This window comes from Leptonotus elevatus, chromosome 1, assembly GCF_054856555.1.
Source record: "Leptonotus elevatus isolate MCC_2025b chromosome 1, RoL_Lele_1.0, whole genome shotgun sequence".
NCBI lineage: Eukaryota > Metazoa > Chordata > Actinopteri > Syngnathiformes > Syngnathidae > Leptonotus > Leptonotus elevatus.
The window spans coordinates 8,268,899-8,292,388 of NC_141239.1; the positions used below are offsets into that span (position 1 = coordinate 8,268,899).

Below are 23,490 nucleotides of genomic sequence, written 5' to 3' on the forward strand. Positions count from 1 at the left end.
ACTTGACAATAAAGTATGCATTTCGTTACATTTGAACATATTGCAAATGATACATTGAGATTTTTTTAATTTGAGTTTTATTTTATAAAGGGATGTTGGACACCACTTTTTCTTCAGATCGATATCAGTACAAGTACTCAATTCTTGAGTTGTCACTCATACCACTAGTAGTTTTGATATATTAACTCATTCATTGCCATTGACGGCTCTCGACGTCAAAAATTAATTTGAACTATTTCTATTAGTTTAATTTTTTTCCCACTTTTGTTAGTTAACTGCAATTAATTACGATTAAAAAATGTAATCGCCTGACGCCCCTAATTTTTAATAATCTTTTCTCTTTTTTTTTAAATTGCGTCAAGTGATTACATTTCTTAATTGACTTCAATAGTTAACTCCCGATTAATCACAAATTTTATATCTGTTCTAATAGTACAATATTTTTTTTCTAGGTTTTCATATTCTTGTTAAGAAAGTGGAAAAAAAATGTTAAACAAATAGAAATAGTTCAAATTAATTATTGACGTCTATAGCCGTCAATGGCAGTGAATGAGTTACATTTCCCCCCAAAACAGTGATATATATCTCAATATGGCATTTTCCTTCAAATTGAATGAAAATAATAGCAATTTTTATCCTTCTAATTTCCAGTTCGTGATCGTAAAACGGCCATAAGAGGGCAGCCCGCTATTGGCTGCAGTCGCCAGTACCGATACCTTGAAATAAGGCCGGAAATTGATTGGCCCAATACTGATACCTGGTATTGGTACTCGCCCATCCCTAATTTTAAACCATGACAAATATGACAGAAAATTGGGCTCATAAAATGTATCCTGGTACAATCCTGCTGGATTAATGTGCGTTTTGCACACAAAATTCTTGTTATGGAAACTAGAAAGTTTTCTCAGCTCTTCTTCTTCTTCTTCTTCTACTTCTACTTCTACTTCTTCTTCTATTATTACTGCTACTTCTTCTTCTACTATTACTACTACTGCTATTTCTTCGACTTAATGGAAGACAAAGAAGAGCTTCCACCGGAATGACAAGGATTTACGTTGCCGTAACGTTGTACAATCTATAATAATAAATCAGAACTACTTTCATTAGTAACAAAAGTAAACGAAAACTACTTTTATTAGTAATAAACATAGTTTTCATATTTTACAATAGATTAACAGTTTGTTTTACTTAACGATAATGGCGCTGTACTTCCTTGTACTAACAGCAGCCAAATAAGGATTTACTGAGCCAAAACGTTGTTAATCCGCCAAGATTCTGGTTACGGTAAGACATTTTCAACAAAAATGAAAAACTTTATTTAACATAGTTATTAAGCGGACATTTTGCCGTCTTGGTGTACTGCGGGAAGCAGAGAATGCTCTACTCGCGTTAATTTCTGAACGCAGCCTATAAGGGGTGTGAATTGCCTAGTACCTGGCGATTCGATTCGCATCACGATTCACAGGTCACGATTCGATTCGATACCGATTACTCCCGATGCAAATTGAAAAATTGATTATTGCGATTTTTTTTTAAATCAAATTTAGAAAATACAAATCAGTAAACTTGTACATGTACACTGTAAGATTTGTATGAAAATGTATTTATCTGAAAATTCAGGCTTATAACTGAGCCACTGCATTTAGCAAACAGGTTGCAGCCTGTTTCATGTTTGAACAGCACGAAAATAAAATATTAAGGCTTAATGTTGCATTAATATAACATTCTTCCATGCTTAATGTGTGAATCCTAACCCTAAGTAAGACGTTTTGTTGAATATTCCCATAAAAAATTGATGTTTAAAAATCGATTCGGCCGCATATCGAATCGATTCGAGAATTGCGTGCTGTAATATCGCGATATATCGCCGAATCGATTTTTTCTAACACCCCTACAGCCTATAATGAGCAGCTTGTTCTTCAACTTTTTACTACTTTTTACTGCCTGACGCACTGGGCTCCAGTACTCTCGTTTTGGACGCTCTGAATAACCCAACGTCACATTTGAACAACATTCCGAGTTTACGAACGATCTGAGTGAAGCATTGCGCTTTTAACATGTTTTTTTTCTGTAAAAACAACATATTTCACCCCCCAAAAAAATAAGACATTTTTTTGAGTAGTCTAACTTGGAAGGAAGAAAAATAGCAAGAAAACACCGCGATCGAGTGAAGCAGCAACTACCGGAACGTGAAGTAGTAAGGGAACACTGTATACTGTACTATTTTTATGCAATTTTGCAAAAATTATCTTTTTAAATCAATTAATTAAACTTTTTTTTTGGGGTCACAAAATACGAATGTATTTCTAGCAAATTTCCAGAAAGGGTTTTCCTCAAAATTATAATATTTTCTTATATTGCAAAAATACATCTTAACACAAAATTATATATATATATATATATATATATATATATTAAATGACAATATTTTTTATTTTTGTCTACAAGAGCAAGCAAGAACCCTGCTGATTTTGAACGCTGTCCGAATAATAGTCCTTCCGTAATGCCGTCAATCAAGTGCCACTCTCACATAAAACACACGAGCCAGTTTAGCGCAAGTACAGTCGAGCGCGTGCGAGATTGTCACTCGAACCGAAACGCGTTGATCCTCCTTTGAGAGGCGTGACACCGTGTCCTCGCCGCGTCCTCCGCTCGCCCGCACGCCATCTGACCGTAGAGATGGCACGACAGCCTGCTCGTTAATCAGCGGCGGCAGCGGCCCGGCCCGGAGTCTCTTTGCGCCTGCCGTCTATTCCAAGTGACGAGCCAAACGTTGCCGGGCCTTCTCTGGGATTTTCGAGGGAATATTGAGTTTGGGATCTCTGGCCTCTGTCCGGAGGAGAGCCAGGGAGAGGAGGAACGTGCGTGTTGCTGTGCGTTGCAGCTGCAGTGTTGTTGCGCCACAGTCTCCACTTGGCTGCAGCACTCCCTTTTATTTGGCTCTCTCCACTAAAAAAATTGTCTCATAAGATAAGTTATTAGCATTATCTTAACCCCGCTAGGTTTTGATACTGAACAATTAGGCTCCACAATCTCCTCTTAGCTGCAACGCTTTTCTTGCCACTCATCTTCTTTTGACTAAAGTGTGAAAGAATTGGATACTGTACATCCTTTTGCTTTGCCTTAGTGCTGGACAGAGCAGTGTTATCCTCCACAGTCTCCTTTTAATCTGTTTTCTTGCTGCCCTTAATCTCCTCTCCAGTAAAATGTGTTTCCTCAGTCTCCTCTCAGATAAAATCCATCTCCTCAGAGCCTGAGATGTTAGCATCCTACCTTTGTTAATGTTTAATAACACTGGATGTTGCAGTGTTATACTCCACGTTCTCCACTTTGCTGTAGTACCCGTTTTATTTCTCCTTGTACAAAATGTGTTACCATAGAAAAGTAAATGCAGGGGATCTTAGTTTACCCTGTTGCTGTGCCTCCGGTACTGGATGCTGAAGTGTTATGCTCCGGAGTCTCAACGTGGCTGCAGTGCTCCATTTTTTGCTGCTCTGAGCCTCTTAAAATGTGTCTCCCTAGAGAAAATAATACAGGAGAAGGTAGAAAAGAAAACGACTTGGCTGCATGTTTCTTGCCCTAAGTCTCTTCTCGAATAAAATTTGGGATAGGAGACGTTAGCTTCCTTACCCTGTTGCTGTGCATTATAATGTATAATACCCCATAGTCTCCAATTAGGTGGGAGTGCTCTAATTTCATACCGCCCTTAATCTCCTTTTGAATAAAGTCTTTCCTCTTATAGATAGGATAGATCAACTTAGACTTTTGCTTAGGCACTGGATGCGGATGTACTATACTCCACAGTCTCTGCTTTGCTACAGTGCTCCCTTTATTCCTGCCCTCAGTCTCCTTTTAAATAAAAGCTGTTTTCTTAGAACAGGCAAATCTTAGTCGTACCAGACACTGCAGTATTACACTTCACAGTCTCCACTCATTTGGAGTGCACCATTTTCTTTCTGCCCTTAATCTCCTCTCTGATAAAAATAGCTAGCTAGCTACCTAGCCACTCGTTTCCTTCCTTCCTTTGACCGCGGCACCTTTGCCACCTTGCATTATTATCATTTAAAATCAATAGGGCTCTTGTCATGACCTTTTCGGAATATTGGATCGCTTGATAATTGCCGCCACTCGACTCGAGCATGTCTGGGTGCGTTTCTTTGAAAGATTTTCCAGGATATCGCTAAAACTAATGACAGGATGAAGGTGGTGAATGAAGAGAGGGCAGTTGGGACTCTTTTCATCGAGAGCGAGAGAGAGCATGTAACTCGGTTAGGGTCGATCACTCGTCAGGTCGTTCCGGCGCGCCGATTGGTCGAGGCCTCGTACGGCAAACGCGTCGATACTAAGTGGATTATTAACTCGCGCTCACGTGCGCACTTCGCTGCTTTGATGCGCAAATCCATCAAGGCAGGATACAAGAAATAGCCCCGAAGGAAAATGTCCCTCTTAACAACTTTACCGTATTGTCTTTCCACTCTCCTGACTTTTAAATACGTGATGAAATACTTTGTTTCATTTTCCCGTATGCACGACTGCGTCATTTTGATTCCAACGCCACCATTGAGTGTATTTGCCTCTTCCTTGACTGGATTTTTCAAGACTTTACTCTGCATCCAATCAGATTGCTCCTCTGCCGATTCTATCCACTAGAGGGCATAGTTGGCATTTGCTATGATATTAGGGATGTTAAAAAAAAATCAATTCGGCAATATATCGCGATATTACAGCGCACAATACTCGTATCGATTCGATATGCAGCCGAATCGATTTTTAAAGATCAATTTTTGATGGAAATATTCAACAAAATGTAAGCATGGAACATTAAGCCTTAAAATTGGATTTGTTTGTTTGTTTGTTAAATACGGTGGACCACAGTTTATAAGCCTGAAGTACATTTTCATACACATCTTACAATTTTATTGATGAGTATTTTCTAAATTTGAGTAGAAAAAAAAAATCACAATAATTGACTTATAGGTTCATATCGGGATCAATCGGTAATCGTGACCTATGAATCGTGATACAGATCCAATCGCAAGCTACGAGGCAATTCACACCCTTATATGATATGCTCTGATGTATTATCGGGCTCCAGGCTGTGCGCTCTACGATGAATAATTAGTATCGGAAAACCCTCAGCACATGATCAAAATCTGTGGAGTAGCATATGGTGTAGCTTCATCATCGTCGCTAACATCAAAGAGAATTTGGAGATTCTTAAGAAAGTGTGTTCTAAAGCCAGCCATTATTTTGCGCTGCAAATGTGACTTTCAAGATTTGAAATCTCACTCGTTTGTCATTCTGGTTATTTAGCTTGACACTCTCTTCTTTCCCATCTTTCTCGCTGCGTCCGCAGTGGGCCGCCTGTTGATCGAGTTCAGCTCCCAGATGACGATGGAGCGCGTGCAGCGAGAGAACCCCAACGTGACGGAGGGAGGCCGCTACACGCCCCCTGACTGTCGGCCTCGATGGAAGGTACGCGTTTTTCGACACCCTGGCTTCGAATCGAAAAATCGGATTCATCGAGTAACCGACAGAATCATCAATTATTAAAATTATTTTTTATCTTATTACGTCTTGTGTGTGTGTGTGTGTTCTATCCTCAAGGTGGCCATCATCATCCCGTTCCGTCACCGGGAAAACCACCTGAAGTATTGGCTTCACTACCTCCACCCCATCCTAAGACGTCAGAAGATTGACTACGGCATCTACATCATCAATCAGGTAGGAATCACCGCAACTGGAAAGGGTGACCTCTCACCTGACTTTTTTTATACCGTTAGGATTTGGAATGGTGTGTGTTTTAGTCGTAAATGATACTTCTTCCGTCTGAGTTATTTCCTCTTCATCACTCCCCTGTGGAACAAACCTTTTGGTTCCGCCCGCCCTGTCGATACCGCTGTTTCCTCGGTATCTGGTTAAGTCTATGGGACTATTTTTTTTTTGTGGTAATGCCTAAAAGTTGAAAGAAAATTGGGATTGTGAGTGCGGGGGGAAAAAAAGAAAAAGAAAAAGAAAAAAAAGCCTTAAAAATAGATACTCATTCAAATATGAATACAATTATAATTATATTTAAATATATATATATATATATATAACAAATGTTGAAATCATGTATTCAAATAACTATGATTATTGCTAACAAATAAACCATGTGTATGAAATAGATTTGCTTTCATTTGTAATTGATGGCATTTAAAATGGAGGCTAAATTGTTTGATATTTTATTTATTTATTTATTTATTTTTCAAATCAATCCAAGAAGAAAGAATACGCTCATGCTCAAATTTGGTTAAATGAATAAATGTACATAATAGAATAATTGAATTTAACTAACATTATATTAGTTACGTATAACTTAATGTTATTTGTAATCCTGTAAATTGTCCTAATTTGTCACTGTTGATTATATTTTTCAAACAAAAAAATGTCAAATTTAAAATGATTTGTTATTTGATTATGTAATTTAATCAAACAAGTCCTATATATTTTTTATAAACATTGTTTTAAAGTAGAGCTGTCAAACGATATTTTTTTAAAAATCAGATTAATCACATTTTAGAATTTTTATTAATCACGATTAATCGAAAGGAAAAGAAGAAAGAAGAAGAATCACTTCATAAAAAAGGCTTTTTATCAACTTTTTTCCCGCCAAATTTGAAGAGCACCGGTTATGTGTTCATTCTTTTGACATTTAATGTTATTTTTTGATCCACTGCACACGCTCATCCTCCTCTTTTTCTAATCAATTAATTACTTACATATTTTTAAAATGGGAAAAAAATTTCCCCAATATTATGCAATGAATAATATTCTAAATGTGATACGCAAACATTTATTAAATGCTTTATTTTAATGCATGTAATTATGTTTATTGCTCAAACACTTAAACGTAACCATCCGCTGTCACGCTAAATTATAATCTATGGTAAAAATTGATTAATCTGCGTTAATTCATGATTAATGCGATAATGTTTTGTGATTAATGAATCAGTTAACGCTTTAACTTTGACAGCACTATTTTAAATTGAAGTGTTTTATATTATTGAGTACATAATAATGTTATGCAATTTGATTGCTTTCGTACATCAATGATTTCTTTAAAAATAATTACCGTATTTTCCCGACATCGGGTTATAAAAAATTCACATATTGGCCGCGCCGGGCTATAAGCCGCGGATACATACCGTACGTTGTGAAATTATATACTCAGGCATGGGCATTCGCACGACGAGATCCGCGGCTGAAAAAAAAAAAACAATACATAAACCGCACCGTCACATTGGAAAATTTGAAAAAAATGGCAGATTATAGTCCGGAAAATATGGTAAATTAATTATTAATACTGCCAATTCATGATATAATGGCATAAATATTTCCCAAAGTGTAATAATATTAAGAATATATTCCGTATTAAAAACTGAGAGGCTTCTGAGGCAAGATGTCCGGGGTAGCAGCTTTGGGTTCCGATTTCTGCTGTGTCCGTGCTCTCCTGGCCGAGACGTTGCGCTGCGCCTTTAATCGCTTCCCTGCAGAACGGACCTTTTTTTTTCCCGCTTGCCCCGGCTGTGTCTGCTCTCGATACGCTGCTGTTCTCTTTTCCCGGAAGCTGTAGATGTGCCAAATGGTCTTTTCTATCCCTCTAAGGTTGTTTCTCTTATCGTTGTTTGTTCAATCTGAAACACGTGAACTCAGTGATGAAGTATCGTGTTGTATTTGTTGTGGACGTTTTGGCCAACATGAGTACGTATTGCTGAGGGACGGCCGTGCCCTTTAACCAGGCTGACTGCACCAGAGTTTGTTTGTTTTTTTGGGGGGCCATCATCTCTCATCGTGTGAATTGGAGAAGAGCCCAGAAGCAGAGGGAGAGACGGATGAGAACGAGCCAACCTGCGTTAGATCAGAGCTTTACTTTGATCCCGCCTTCATATATTTATATTTATTGATTTGGCCCATGTAATCTCTGCAGCTGGATGGCACAACCAGATGGGAAATTTAACTGTGGTCTTTCTTTTTTTTTCTTTTTCTGTAATTCGGTAATTTTACCGATTTGACATGTCATCATCATTGCTCTCTCTTTTTTATTATTTTATTTTAATTTTATTTTATGTGTGCGTGCGTGTGAGTGTGTACTCATTAATTCACCTAAAACCTATTAAAAATCCCATACCGTTCACCTACACTAAATACTTCGGAATCCAGCTAGAGTCGTGAGGTTGCCAGGAGACCCGAGGAAGGATCAAAGAAAAGAAAGGAAAGTGAAATCCATCACCAACCAGACATCACCTACTATCGAGTCTTTCGCCAACCCCAGAAACATCGAAATTTCAACAAATTAGGGAGACCTCAAGAGACCAAAGGAAAGACTGGAGAAACTGTAGTCTTTAAATAGTTAACTATCTATTTGGACAGTTTTTGAATCGTCGGCATTGTGGTTGACCAATACAGGACACAAGAAACAGCCCCAAAAGAAAATGTAAATGTACACACGTTATCTTATTGTTTTTTAACTCTTATGACACCTTAATACTTGATGAGATGCTTTGTTACATTTTACCTTAATACACGATTGATTGTGAAATATGTGAAGCACATTGAATTAATTAATTAATGCTTCCCCAAAACCCAAAGAAAAGACACCATGTAAAGGCCGTTAAAAAATAAATAATCCAACTGAGTCTTTTTTTTTTTCCAGTGTACTTTTTGGCACCCAAAATATTTATATATGAGTACTGTTAGCGCCCCAGGCCGGGCTAGCCGAGGCGGGCCGCGGACGCACTTCGTGGTGACCCGTCGGCCATTTGAGAGTTTACAGCAAAAAAATAACAATTGTGAATAATAAATTAGGAGTGCCAAAAGTATGCATTCCTTTCACTGTTGAACTCCCAAATGGGTCAGCAGCCGACACTTCCGCCTCCAAAAACAGTTAAATGTTTAGACCACTTTAGGGACCCTGGGTAATTACAAGCTCAGGGACATCCAGCGATTACTATTCGACGTTCGACGGGGGAAGTGAATTCAATGCGGCGATTGTAATAAAAGCCTATAAAGCACTAGAAAGAGATTAAGACAAAATACTTAACACTTGGAAATGTAAATGGCACCTAGCTGTTTCGGGGGGTTTTTAGGGTATAAGCATCGCTAACTAGCTAACTAGTTGCTGTTGCGGACTTGCGGTAGAAATGGGTCATTTTATAACTCACTCGTTGGGGACTAACGGAAGACATGTAGCGGCGTTACGTAATCAGAATACAAAAGAAAAGTAACTGTATTCCGTTACAGTACAGGAACAAAAACATGTAATCATACTAAATGTACATTTATAAAAAAAATGGGGATTACTTATATTGTGGTGATATTTATTTTTATTTTGTCGCCGTGAGCATACGCGGTATTAGTCATCCGAAAGTAATCCAAAGTAATCAAGTTACATGACTTTACTTGGATTACGTTACTAACTACATTTTGTAGCATGTAACTGTAACGGAATACATTTTAAAAGTAACGCTCCCAACCCTGCTCACTAACTTGTAATAGTGCCAGATAACTGCTGATGAAAAGTCTTATGTAGCGAGCGACTCAGCAAAAATCAGTCATCTCCACGATGGAGTCCAACACAGTTCTTAGTCGTTGCACGTTTTCATTCCCAATTCCTTTTACAGTGGCTGGTAGCAATTTAGTTGATGGTGAATGTGTACAAATGGCACGAAAAGTAACATAGCCAGCGTGTCAGTTTTAAAATCATGCTCCGGTTTATCTTTCCTATCTGGTGTTAGCATATTTTTCATTCTAATGCTAATGAAGGCGAAGACGATTTAATTATAAGTGACTGATTTTTCTTATCGACTTGCTACCCACCACCACACTCAGAGATAGCGAAATGTGGAACAAATGTTTGGAAAGAAAATTGGCACGTTTGCGCAGTTCACCGTAGGAGAAGATATTGATCCTCCTCTTCTTTCTTTTCATCCCGCAGAGAAAGTACACGGTGGAATTGATGTTCTTTTTCCAACCTTTGCGAGGGAAATAACTTGACACGTAGTGAACTACCAGTGAGCGAAAAGATATTTGAGCCATTCATAATTTAACATGCCCGCTCCCCAAAAATATTTTAAAGTGTGGCAAAAGAAAATCATTTAGTTACGCAGACTTGAGGGGTGAACACCAAAATACAATGTACAGTGCAAGCTTTAACATTGGGGAAAGTATGCTTCTAAAGTCTGACAAGACTTTGGAGTTTGAAGCGCCTTCATGCATGAAGGGCAACAACGTAGCAGGTAGGGTGGCTAGTGCTAGCTGCTAACACCACCTACACTGAGAGACAATGGAGTACATCAGTGCCATTGTTTGTTAGCTGCTAATCCTAGCCACAGGTAGATTGGGCTAACGTCCTTGCTGTGTCATTTCTGCGCTACGCTATATGCTAAACGATGAGACGCAGTATTTCAGTGTCGCTACTAACCTTCAAAATCTTCCGGTGTCTGCTTTTAAGTGTGCTGCTGTACATTTGTCTTAATATTCCGCAGCACTTCCATTGTATTATTAGTTCTGTTGTGGCTCTTTGTTTCCTTCTGTCTGCAGTTCATCTTTCGATCCACCACTGTAATACAAAAAAAAAAAAAGGACAAAAAGACGTGTTATAATAACATCCGCAGTGTTTGAGATTGCCAACAGGGATCATTTTGTATAACAGACTGTGCCGAACGGGGGGAAAAATAATGTTAGTCGTAATTGCTTCAGAAATAAGTCGCCCACTTATTGCCATTTCCTCCTGAAGGCTTTGAGATGTGTTTTCAAAGCAAAGTGGGGATAAGTGGGACATCATGTGACCTTCATTTCCGCCTGTTTAATAGAAGAGTGTCACCTCCTCAGAATCGTTTGAGTCAGCATACAGCAAGCGTCTTTGTTGAGCTGTTAACATTTATTTAGCATGGTATTTCAATGCCACCCCTGATAGCGCTAAATGCAGTGTCACTGGCTAGCTTGTCAGCTGTGAGACGTCAAGCGCGTTCCGTTACCTCTAAGACGGAGTATTTCATTTCCACCACTCATATTAGCTGTCGCTAGCCACAGGTAGCTCGACCCAGTGCATCATTAGCCGTGAGATGGCTAGCACATTGAGTTAGCTGTGAAACTGATGCTAACCTTTGCCTCAGGTAAACTGGCTAAGACGTTATCAATTGTTAGACTTAACATTTCAGTGCCGCTGCTATTGTTAGCGCTAGCGGCAAGTTCACTGGTTAGTTTGTCATTAGTTGTCAGATGGAGGAGTATAACACTGTCAACGCTAATGTTAGCTAAAAAGCCACATATTGAATGAATAGCACTTTCTTAGCTGTAAAATTGATTATTTAGTGCCTCTTCCATTGTTAGCATTTAGCGCTAGCCACGGGTTGAATGGTTAGTTTGTTTTTAGCTGTCAGATCAGTGCCACTTCGAACATTGCGAGCTAACCCTACCAAAAGTACATTGACTAGTACATCGCAATATCCGGTGAATGAAGTATTTTTTCAGTGCCAACGTTAGCTGCAACATTGCTGACACTGGCTTGCGCATCGTTAGCTGGGAGACAAAGTGGAGTATCTTAAGGTTAGCTGCTAGCGCTACCTAGAGGTGTACACTTGGCTAGAACGTCAATAATGGATGGAGACATAGTATATCAGCACTAGCCGCGCGCGGGTAGACCAGCTCTAAAAGTTTAATCGGCATGCACTGTTTTGACAACAAAGTTGCAGGCATTTGCTTTTTCAAACAAGGGACGCCGATGATGGATTTGGATGTGTTCAATAATGCAGCGAGGTCATTTGATAAAAAATTTCTTTGAGCTTGTTTTATCTATTACAGTCATCTGCCATTACTTTTTGAGCGCAAAGATCTCAGCGGCGATACCAAACACCCCATCTTTTTAAATATCGTCTTTGTGAGTGATTCATATCGATTCAGCGGGTGTGCTTTGAATCGCTTGATCTTACTCGTATGCTACAAAGAAAGCATAAAGTGAAAAATTGTGTGAAAGGGACGAGGTCGCTCCCAAGATAACTCTGGCTGTGTAACAGATGCCTCTGTCAGTCTCTTGATCCCGTATTTATTTACAGTATTTGTCCAGTTGGATATGAGATATTGTTATTGATTCTTTAGTGGCTGCCTTTTTTTTGGTTTTGTTTCGTTATTTGGAGATTGAGGTGATTTATTTGGACGTCTCCAGAGGCTTCGAATGTGCACGGATACTCCGTTTTTAGACAGGCCCTGAAATATGAGGTTTTGAGGTTACAAACAATGCGCAATCAACGAGCTTGTGTAAGAATGCATGGTCACATGGTGCATGAAGACATGCTCAGTTAACGTACTGTGCTTACTGTTTTTAATTTGATTGTTTTATATAGACTCTATATATAATTGTATAGCATAATAGGGCTATTTTTGTAATTACATTTTTCAATAGCAAAATTTTATAATTGTAGTACGTTGCTGTAGAAACGCAATATGGTCAAGGACAAATCACCGATTTGAACAATAATTCAAGACAGTTTGGATTCAAATTTGAATGCGGCCTATTGGTAAACCATGAGCGTTCTATCCCAAGTATGAACAGCAGCAAAATACCTTAAACACTTAATGGTGATAGCTGCATGAGTTAAGGCTATAATATAACTTGGTCGTAGCAGCGTGATGTAGTGTAAACCACGAGTGAGCGCAGGACAGTTTTGGAGGACTTCCAACAGTCCACTGGGCATTATGATCATTAGTGGACTGAGTGCACAGCCCTGGGGGACACCAGAGTGTAGTTTATGAACTGCTTAGGGATGGGCTTGTGTGGGTTATCTAAACTAGTTGATTTTTACTTTGATCTTTGGCTGTATGGTAGAGCACAATGTTAACGTGTCTGCCTCGGAGTCAGGTTCGAAGTACAAATCCTGGCTATTCTGTTCTGTCTTCCTCCCAAGTCCTTGAAGTTTCATTGAAGACTTTACATTGCCTATATGTGTGAATGTGAGTGCTTGTCTATATAGAGGACATACGCTATATAAAATGAATGGATGTATAGCACACCAGGAAATACAGTCAAAGGTTCTGGGTTTGAATCTTGCCTGTGGAAATTTAAAATCTTACAAGAGCTCTCAAGCAGGAGTGCTTGAATACAATCTTGTTTTTAAGCACTAGAATTGTTAAAAAAAAAAAAAAGAAGTTTTTAGGGAATCGTCATCTTACTGAAAATAAGCAATTAGTTCTTACAAAACATGATTTATCTTGTGTAGTTTAACAAATACTCCGTTTTTGCCATGGGCAAACATTTCAGCGACCACTGCCGTGACAGCTACAAAGCTTTCCAAGCGCCTAAATTAATCATGTCCGTACACTGCAAACCTTTTGTTGAATTAATAACAATGCATAGTGAAGAGGGTGGAAAAAAATAAGCATTTAGCTGTACTTTTCCATGCTGAATGTCTGTAAAGGTATATTCTAAGATGTATGCTCTCTGTGGTAATCAACACACGAGACCTGTGTGACCCCGCTGTGCTGACCAAAGTGTTTATTTTTTTTTGCTTGAATGCTATTCAAGAAGAAAATGTGCCTACACGACACAAATGCTCCGCGAGGCCTTATTTGCATTTGCAGTTTATAGGAGGTAGAAAAATAAATATGGGCTACTGCATGAGCATAAGAGGTATGCGAGACGGAGTATTTCGGAGTACTACTGCTAGCATTGTTAGCTATTGTTAGCTGCTAATCCTCATGGCAGGTTAACAGGATAGAATATCATATTTCAGTGCTACTTGTGACTGTAGCCAATCATGCTAATGAACTTCTAATTTTAGCTGATAATGCTAGCCACTTCCTGAATGGTTTGTGGGTTGTGTTACGTGTGAGATGGAGCCATATTACTACCACTGCTAACATTAGCCGTTAACCCGCAGTTGACTGGGTATCACGTAATTAAGCTCTGTAAGTATTTCAGAACCACTGCTAAAATTAGCCGCTCACGCTAGTTAGAAATAGACGGGTTCACTTGTAATTAGCTCTGAGGCAGAAATAGATTTTGAGATCAGAAGATGACTATTAGACAAGAGGGAAACAGACATTTTTCATATGAGTAAAAAAGTTTGTGTTGTATTTAGTTGCCCAAGTGTGTCCGATTACATTCAAACAGTAGCGCCATGAACAGAATTATCTTGCCATGTGCTGAAGAAACAAACCACCGGTAACAGACGTTGATGGGCTTTATCGTCCCATACTGTTGGAGGCGAGTGATGGATGGCGTAGTTTGGGATGCAGAATGATGTACGTCCCTCGTGATGCGTTCTGGCAAGTTCCGTCTCTGATTTTGTTTTCCCACACCTGCAGCTCAGCCCTCTGGCCTTTTCCGAGCGCTGGCATCGCTCAAGCGCTGCTTCCAACAGCTGGAGTTCCAGCCCAGATTCTGTTCAATTGAGTGAACTTTACCCCTGCGGGAAGATTTCCATCGTCTCCATTAGAGTCATGGTTGTGAAATGCCAAACCTCGCAGTGGTTTTCGTGTTGGGTCGGCTTGGAGCTGCTCCTCAAGGGCGGTCAGATAAGACTGACGGAGGTCCACTGCTGTGCTTCAGCTTTGACATTAAACACGCCCACCAGGTTGATTAGCTTAGTTGCGGTGATGCCGTCATGCCGGATGACTGGTTTGCCGGCCTTGTGGCATTTCGACCGTCACGACCGCGTCCGCTATATAATAGCCGCACAGTCAGCTTTTTCAGTTTGAAGCAGTCCTTTTGGGCAAATTCCAGGACTCCTGTTCAATGAACTTGCACTATGGAATCAGAAGTAGGCGTCGTTAACAAATGGGCAATACTAAACTGCCAATTTTTTTGGTCTGTCATCTAATGTGGGCGGAGCATATCTGAAAGTTTGATGACCATCTTGAGAATCGACAAGCAATTGATTACACGTATGACAGATCACACTAAAATGTCTCAAGGACCATATATGGAATTGAACAGGAGGTCTGCCATTTTGGTTGGAAGCAGCCATTTTTGTGCCAGTTCCAGAGCTCCTAATTGTTGAATTCTCCCAAATGAGCCTCATACAAAAGCAAGTATCGGAATGTGTTGACGTTAATGTTAGCACATAACAAGAATTGTCCAGGTTACAAAATTCCTCATTTGCTCCCAAAAACGTATGAAAACGTAAAATTTTAAATATTGCCACCGTCCCAAAAACGTATTTATATACGATTATGTTTTTTTTATGCAAGAGCATACAGAAGGTTTGGATGCATCCTCAACAGAAAGCTTAAAGCAATGGTAGTTATTACAAAAATGGCCAGCAGGTGGCAGCAGAGTATAAGAGATCAACCGGGGCTACGTTGCAAAAAGGCTTCCCCCCCCAGTGTTTTCAACAGATTTGGGAATAATGATGAAACTTAAGCTATATTCTAATGCTTATTGCTGCAAAACAGAAACAAATAGAAATATACTTTTTCTTCCTGATGAAAGAAGAAACTCTAATCTTTCTTTTGGTCGGTGACATGTTTTTATAGCAATAGAACACAATATTCTGTGGGCCTGGCAAAATCAGTCAAAATCCAATAAAACAGCCGGGAGCAAAGGGGGTTGCTTTATTGAAAATGGCTGGGTGTAAATGAGTTACGTTATTACACATTGCCGTACGTTCGTATTATCACTATCATAACAAAACTATTAAAGTGAAGTTAATGACTATCGTTGCTTTAATTGTTATTGTTTTGACATTCTAATATTATTATGCCAGTGTTCATCATCACTGTTGGTTTGTGTTGTACTGTCAGTTCATTTTGGCTCTACAAAGGAAGAATGGGGTCTTTTTATGCGGTTTTCAATCTACAATCACAGCAGCTCGTCCGTCATAATTATATGTAGCCTCCATAAAGTGTGAGATTGTTATAACAACAATCACCCGCGCCGCTGTGAGCGCCTTTCCTTCGGAACATTATGTTACGCATCTGATGCGTTTCCAGCAGGAGGCTAATTGCATATAGCACATTTGCATTGTTATGCATGATGACATGTCACGTCCGCGTCAGCAATAGACGAGATCCCGTAGAGAGCGTTACATATACAAAGGCAGCAAATGTTCCGTCGATTACACTGATTAAATTAAACTAGCTATTAATCATAAAAGTTGTTTTTGTCAACAATTTGGTTTCAATCAAGAATTTAAATATAGGCAAATCTTTTATTTTGGGTTCATATTTACTCCAGAGGAAAAAGTAGTGTCTCACCAGTCATGAATCTTGCCACGAAATACCGCCTCTAATTGACAGCCATTTTAAACACATTGGAGGAAAAATTAATTAAGACCTGAAACTCCGGTGATGAATAATCAATAAGTGTTTTCCGCCAAATCAAAAATCAACAACAAAAACCTGCATTTTTTTGTAATTAAAAAATATTTAAAATCAACTCGGTGCATTGTATCTCTAGCATCGGATGTTGTGAAGTGTGCTGGCGCCATCTAGTGGCGGGGGTAAATAGCACAAATTTTGCTGGTATCGCGAGACAAAAAAAATTGCAATCTCAAAACACTAAGTCAAGGTACTTCAAAACACCACTGCCACCATTTGTTTTGTTTTTTTATCGTGTATTTCTCAGTTGTTTTTGATATTACGATGACAAATATATTTATTTATTTTTAATGTATTTTGCATTGTTTTATTGTGTATAGTAGAATGACTTGAAATTCAATGTTTGTATTTGTTATTTAGTTCAAAGTCACACTAAATCGCTTTTTATTCTTAATTTTTTGTTCAATGCATTTTATTTTATTTTGTTTGTTTTATTTTACCCTCAATTGATTTTGATATTGCGATGGCTTGAAACCACGTAAAATTTATTTTTGTAATTCAAAATGTTTATTGAAATTTTTGTCTCACTGGATGTTTTTTTTTTTTAATGCTATATATTTTTTACGGTTTAATCTGTATCTTCCATTTGATCATTTTTAGTTTTTATTACCAACTGTTTGTAATATTAGACTTCTGGATTTTTACATTTTTAAATATTTTATACTTTTCTCAGTTATTTATGATTAGAATGACGGGAACTGTGGAAAATGTAAAAAACAAAACACACACAAAAAAAACTGTCCAGTGTTGACTTTGGAAACTCAGCCCGCCCCCTTTAAAACCCGGTTAGCAGCTTGCTATCTGCTCTTGCACTAGCATGCATGTAAAACTTAATCATCCCACATCCATGCTTCATATCGCCTGCCATATTCCCGCTAAACGGCGTCCTCCGTCTCGCCTCCCATTTACGAGCCCCGTGGCCTTCCCTCGTCCACGTAACAGCACATCATTCACTCAGAAGGGGATTCAGCTGAAGGCAATAAAAATGCACGTGGGATAATGTTGGGCTTTTCAACCCCTCGTTCCCGCCGCGCTCGTGTTGTTGACCTCAGAGCGGCGGCATTGACATCCCGATTGATCGCCGCCGCTCGCCAGTCGCCGGTCCACTCTGGGATGGAGGAAGAAATTTTAATTAGCTCAGCTGATTGGGATTCACGGCATGTTTTGCTGCGAGCACGTTCGCCCACATTTTGACAACTCCATGGCTGTCCGCGCAACATGCTAATTAGCAAATCCTCCTTAGACGGCGACTGTGATTGTTTTTGGTTTTTTTGTGCTGTTAAAGCGTTAACTCATTGATTAATGAAAAAAAAAATCATCACATTAATCATGTATTGATGCAGATTCATCACACTATTAATTTTGACCCCAGATGAGCAAAAAAAAGGTAGCATAGGTTGTGTTCTAGCAATAACATAACTACATGCATTGAATTAAAAAGCATTTAATAAATGTTTGTGTATGATGTTCAGAATATTTGTTCATGTCAAACAATTTTTTTAATTATGGAAGTTATTAACTGATTACAAAAAGAGGAGGATGACAGTGTGCAGTGGATCAAAAAATGTTGACGACGTCCTCATAACATTAAATGTCGAAATAATTATCATATAACAGGTGCTCTTCAAATGTTGATAAAAAGCATTTTCAATTAAGTGATTAATTTGATTGTGATTAATCAAAATTTTAAGATGTGATTAATCTGATTCAAAATGTAACCGTTTGACAGCTCTAGTTATTGTTGTTTTTAAACCAAGGCTGTCAGAAGGGGGCGGGGCATGCGTAGGCGATGGCAAAAAAAATTTCAAAACATAATTATGACACAAAATTAATTCTTGATTCATCTGTTTCAGTGAAACAGACCAAAAATTAAGCTTTTAAAGTTGCAATATGGAACTTTTTTCCCCAAAAATAACTTTACAATAAGCTTTTTATTTGATCATTTATGAGTGAAAGGCCTTCTAATTAGTAGATTAACACCTTAGCTGTTCACAATGGCTACTCTTGCAAGCCTCTGGCCAATAGTTTTCAGACTGGATTCGGGTTCGAATTTCCCGCGCCCTGTCTGCGGATGTGACATAATGTGCGTGGTGTGTATGTGAAGAACGACATGTGGAGTTTCATTTTTCGTCAGCAGGTGGCAGGAGCGATTCGAAACGGAATATTCTACGTTCATTAGCTTTAAGCTAACATAAAACAATGCCTGGCTCACATAACATCCATAAACCGGGGTCGGTATTCGATTCTGACGGTATGATAACCGTGAGCAAAAATATCACAGTATCAGGATATTAAAATCACAGCTGTCAAATGAGCTTTTTATTAGCTGTTAGCTATTAAGCTATTCATTTTGGTAAATAAAAAAAATAAAATTTCATTGAACGCAATCTATCTCTATTCTATTTTTATACAACATAATTATTTTTGTTCAAGTTCTTAGTAAGTCACACTGTCCCATCACTGGTGAGAATTTTTTTAGATCCCGTGGGCTACTCATGTTTACCTTGGGGCTAACTTTTGCTACAGCATTGCCACTATCTAGGAAAAGGAAGTTTTGCAACTCTCACCCAGCACATATTTTACACGCTCATGCAAACGCACACGCAGAGGCAATATCTCAAAGTGACGGCGAGATTGGAGAAGGCTCCAGCATTAAGGCGAGAGGCAGATGGTGTCCCATATTGGTCGTGATGGGAAATGAGGAGGGATGAGTCACCTCGCTGTATCGAGCTGCAGCAGGTCTGAGGGACACGCGGTGTGAAACCCAGACTGTGTGTGTGCATGTGTGTGTGCGTGTGTGTGTGTGTGTGTGTGTGTGTGTGTGTGTGTGTGTGTGTGTGTGTGTGTGTGTGTGTGTGTGTGTGTGTGTGTGTGTGTGTGTGTGTGTGTGTGTGTGTGTGTGTATTTCCTGTCCACTGCAAGAAGAAAGAAAAAGGAAAAAAAGTTCAACTACAATTTTTAAGTTTTCGGCACGTGAGGGACGTTGTGCAGTGTTTAACGTATCAGAATAGCATAAAATCATAATGGAGGGTTCTTGCCATACGGCACTTTAATCGATTGTATTTTTTAGGCTAAAATGTGTCCAGCATTAACCAATCACATTCAAACGCATGCTAAATTGGAGTTAGCACACACCTGCTAACATTTAAAATGCCTCTGATTAACCACAAATAAAGTTAGGCTGTCAAGTCATGGTAGGCAGAAAACTTGCACAGTAGGATGTCACGGTTCAAAAGTATCCGTCAGGAGAATGGTCCAAAAGAATTTCCAAGGCATTAAATATAGAATGAACCCACAGACAAAACATTTATCGAGTGGAGGAAACGTGGCTCGGCAGTCACAAGAACGAGACGTCCCTCCGAGATTGGGGAAAAGATGAGAAGAAATCTGATCAGGTGCAGCAACAGAAACAATGACGGTGCTTCAGGAATTTCTGCCAATTAATGGCTGTTTAGTATATGTGGCAACAATCTGCCGTCTTCATTATGTCTAAGCTATGGAGTCGGGTGAGAAAAACATCCCATGTTTTGTATTTTAAAATCATTTAAGAAAATGCAGATTTAACATTTTCCAAATGTATTTACATTTTAATCAGATTAATAAATTACTGTAATCTATTATTATTAAGATTATTATTATTATTATTGTATTTGTATTTTTTATCAATTGATTGTTAGCTGTTGAAACGTTTTTATACATTTGTCATTGTAATATTTTCAGATCAAACATTTTCTAAATTCATTAACATTTTAATGAGTTTAATAAAGTTTTTTAAATCTATGATTATTATCGTTATTATTACAGTAGGATTATATTTTATTTGTATTTTTTATCAATTGATTATCAGTTGTTAAAACGTTTTTATACATTTGTCATTTTAATATTTGTAGATAAAATATTTTCTACATTTATTAAAAATGTTAATGAGTTTAATAAATTATTTTAATCACTTGGTATTATTATTATTATTATATTTTATTGTATTTTTTATCAATTGATCATTAGCCGTTTACATTTATTGTCATTTTAATATTTGCAGATTAAACATTTTCTGAACGCATTAACATTTTGATGAGTTTAATAAATTATTTTAATCAATGATTGTTGTCGTATTACAGTATTATCATTATAATTATTCTCATTTTTTTAATCAATTGATTGCCAGCTGTTAAAACGTTTTTATACATTTATTGTCATTTTAATATTTGCAGATAAAATATTTAATAAATTTATTACAATTTTAAAGAGTTTAATAAATTATTTTACTAAATTATTTTTAATCTATTATTATTATTATCATCATCATCATCATATTTGTATTATTTATATACTTTTTAATCAATTAATTGTCAGCTGTTGACATGTTTTTATGCAATTTTAATATTTATTTTTATTATTAGTCCATTTCTCCTCCTGCATGTGGACAATACTAGCTCAAGCCCGGTTGACGCGCGGCAGGTCGAAAGCCCGCAGCCACGGCGACCATCTGTTTGTGTCTTCTCCCTTCATGCCTCGTGAGTGTCTGATGTCGGGTGGCAGCTCCCTGAGTATACAGTCTACGAGTATATAGCTACAGTTTGTCTCCTTCTGCATGAGTCGGCCATTTGTCTTTGACTGACACATGCACCCCCCTCAACCCCCCCCCCCCTCCCCCCTCCCCCTCCTCGCCACCACCGCAGGGTGCCGCCAACCTTCCCTGTCATGTCTTTTTGCGGCAACGTTTGTCACCGCTCGTCACGGTTCCGTCCAACCCCCTTCGGTCTCTTCCGTCTTTTGTTCACTCGCTTTTTGACATACTTCCTGTGTGATTTACACTTTGTTCCTGCTCAATGGAATTATATAGGGATTTTATTATTTTTTTTAATATACTACGCAAAATACTAACAAAGTCGTAAATGGAAGTTTGGATGGTGCAAGTGCGCTTCTCCCCCACAGGATTGCACCTGAATGAAATGAATTAAAGAGTTACCGTTCAACATTCCCCTGTAATATTATTGGGATTGCAAAAGGCAACATTTAAATGTACGCATTGACCCGACACCCGAGCAGCAACGTTCTCCCACGCCGCCTTCCTCTTTTGGGGGGCCGCTACGGTGTTGCACTTTTTTTCCAGCCATATGATCGCATTAAGATTTTCGGTTGAGAGGGGTAAAAAAAAATGAAAAAATGCGGAAGCAGAGGGCGGCACCTCGTTGCCATGGTGACTCGATGAATAGGGGCTCCATTGATGTGCAGTTGTTGTAGCTTTAAATATAACTTGTAACTTGTCTTATTTCTATGGAGTTGATTAGTGACTGATTACAGCCGATCTTCGATTTTGTCTAAAATTCTAAATATCGTCCGATCCAGCCGATCAGATCGGTGTAAAGGCTAGTTCTTATTTTTGGGAAAACCTTCGTTTTAGTTCAGTTTGATCTTTTATATATATATATATATATATATATATATATATATATATATATATATATATATATTAGGGGTGTTAAAAAATAGATTCTGCAATATATCGCAATATTACAGCGCACAATTCTCCTATCGTTTCAATATACAGCCGAATCGATTGTTAAAGCTCAATTTTTTATGGAAATATTAAACAAAATGTCTTCATTAGAATTAGGATTCACATTTTAAGCATGGACGAATGTTATATTAATGGAACATTAAGCCTTAAAATTTGATTTCAATGCTGTTTAAACATGAAACAGATTGCAACCTCTTTGTTAAATACGGTGGACCACAGATATAAACCTGAAGTAGATTTTCATACAAATCTTACAGTGTACATGTACAAGTTTACTGATTAGTGTTTTCAAAATTTTAGTTTAAAAAAATCGCAATAATTGACTTTTAGATTTGTATCGGGATTAATCTGTATCAAATCGAATCGTGACCTATGAATCGTGATACAGATCGAATCGCAAGCTACTAGGCAATTCACACCCCTAATATATATATATATATATATATATATATATATATGTAGTGTTTGTCGAGTTCCAGATTTAAAGACAGGTCACTCTGTATTGCGTAATAACGTAAACAACAATTCCAAAACGACTATCGGACCTTTCCTTTTTTTATACAGTCGAACAGTAATACTGAAATAAATACATTTAAAATAAACCCTCATAAGGAAATGTTTGCTGTAATTAAGTTTTAAAAATGTAAAATTATTTTCTTTCATTTTTATTTTTATTTTTAAAAGGGACAGCAACATGAAAAAAATCAACTTTTGGGAGCTTTTAGCCATGTTAAAATGCTAATTCCTCACAAAAAACATGACCAGCATATCATTTATACATGTATTTAAAGCAAGTTGTAAAATGTCTGAAGTCCTCTTGTTTATGTTGAACAAATTTAAAGCTTCAAGTTGTGTTTTCCTCCATTCGCCCCTGTATGAAAAATTCTAGGTCATTCTGCTCTCCAAGCACCAGCCCCTCCCAACCTGAGAAAACGAGCCGTTGGCACGGTTTGACGTCATTGCGTGCGGCCCCACCCCCGGACTAAACGCACGCCCACTTTCTCTGAGACCTCCCCCCATGGGATGTTGTCCAGATGAATTCAAAGCAATCAATTATCCTTCACATTTGCAATGCCAAAGTGCAATGACAATTATTGGCCGTCTTAAAATCCCAGAAAGGTTTCTGGCTGACACTTGTGTAAAGTAAAACTTATTGCTCTGCTTTGCATAACTGCACGGTTGGTATAGTGGTTAGCACGCTCGCCTTGTGAGTAGCAGGCTGGAGTTCGAGACCCCTCCCTCTTCTCGCCTCCTCTTCCTCCACCACGATTTCTTGCGGCAAGGAGCGTTTTTGTTTCAAATGTAAAGAATTGAACATCCATCCGATTTCCACATGTAAAGAAAACACGGTTGTACTTGCATCAGAGGGGCGCGGCAACCACAAGAGGAAAGGCGGGGTTTGACTGAACCGGGCGTTTTACTTCCACATAGGAAAAGTAGCCAGCAAAAGACCTAATATTTCATTAAAAAATGATATGCCTATAGTTAACTGTGGAAGGGCTTTAAATATCATGGTGTAGTCCCTTTAAACGAAAAATGAATTTCAAAAATGTTTTTTCACTAGAATAACCTTGGTCTGGAATGGATTCATTGGATTGACATTATTTCTGATG

The 23,490-nt window shown here is 38.3% G+C and overlaps 1 protein-coding gene across 2 annotated transcripts in view; it reads left to right on the forward strand.

Annotated features, from left to right (window-relative positions):
• b4galt2 (UDP-Gal:betaGlcNAc beta 1,4- galactosyltransferase, polypeptide 2) overlaps nucleotides 1-23,490 on the forward strand; it is a 110,590-nt gene that overhangs the window by 59,522 nt on the left and 27,578 nt on the right. For both annotated transcript variants that reach the window (XM_086081759.1, XM_086081766.1), the window contains exons 3-4: nucleotides 5,357-5,475; nucleotides 5,608-5,724. In XM_086081759.1, coding sequence (XP_085937885.1) covers nucleotides 5,357-5,475; nucleotides 5,608-5,724 — 236 coding nt within the window. The remainder of the gene's footprint in view (nucleotides 1-5,356; nucleotides 5,476-5,607; nucleotides 5,725-23,490) is intronic.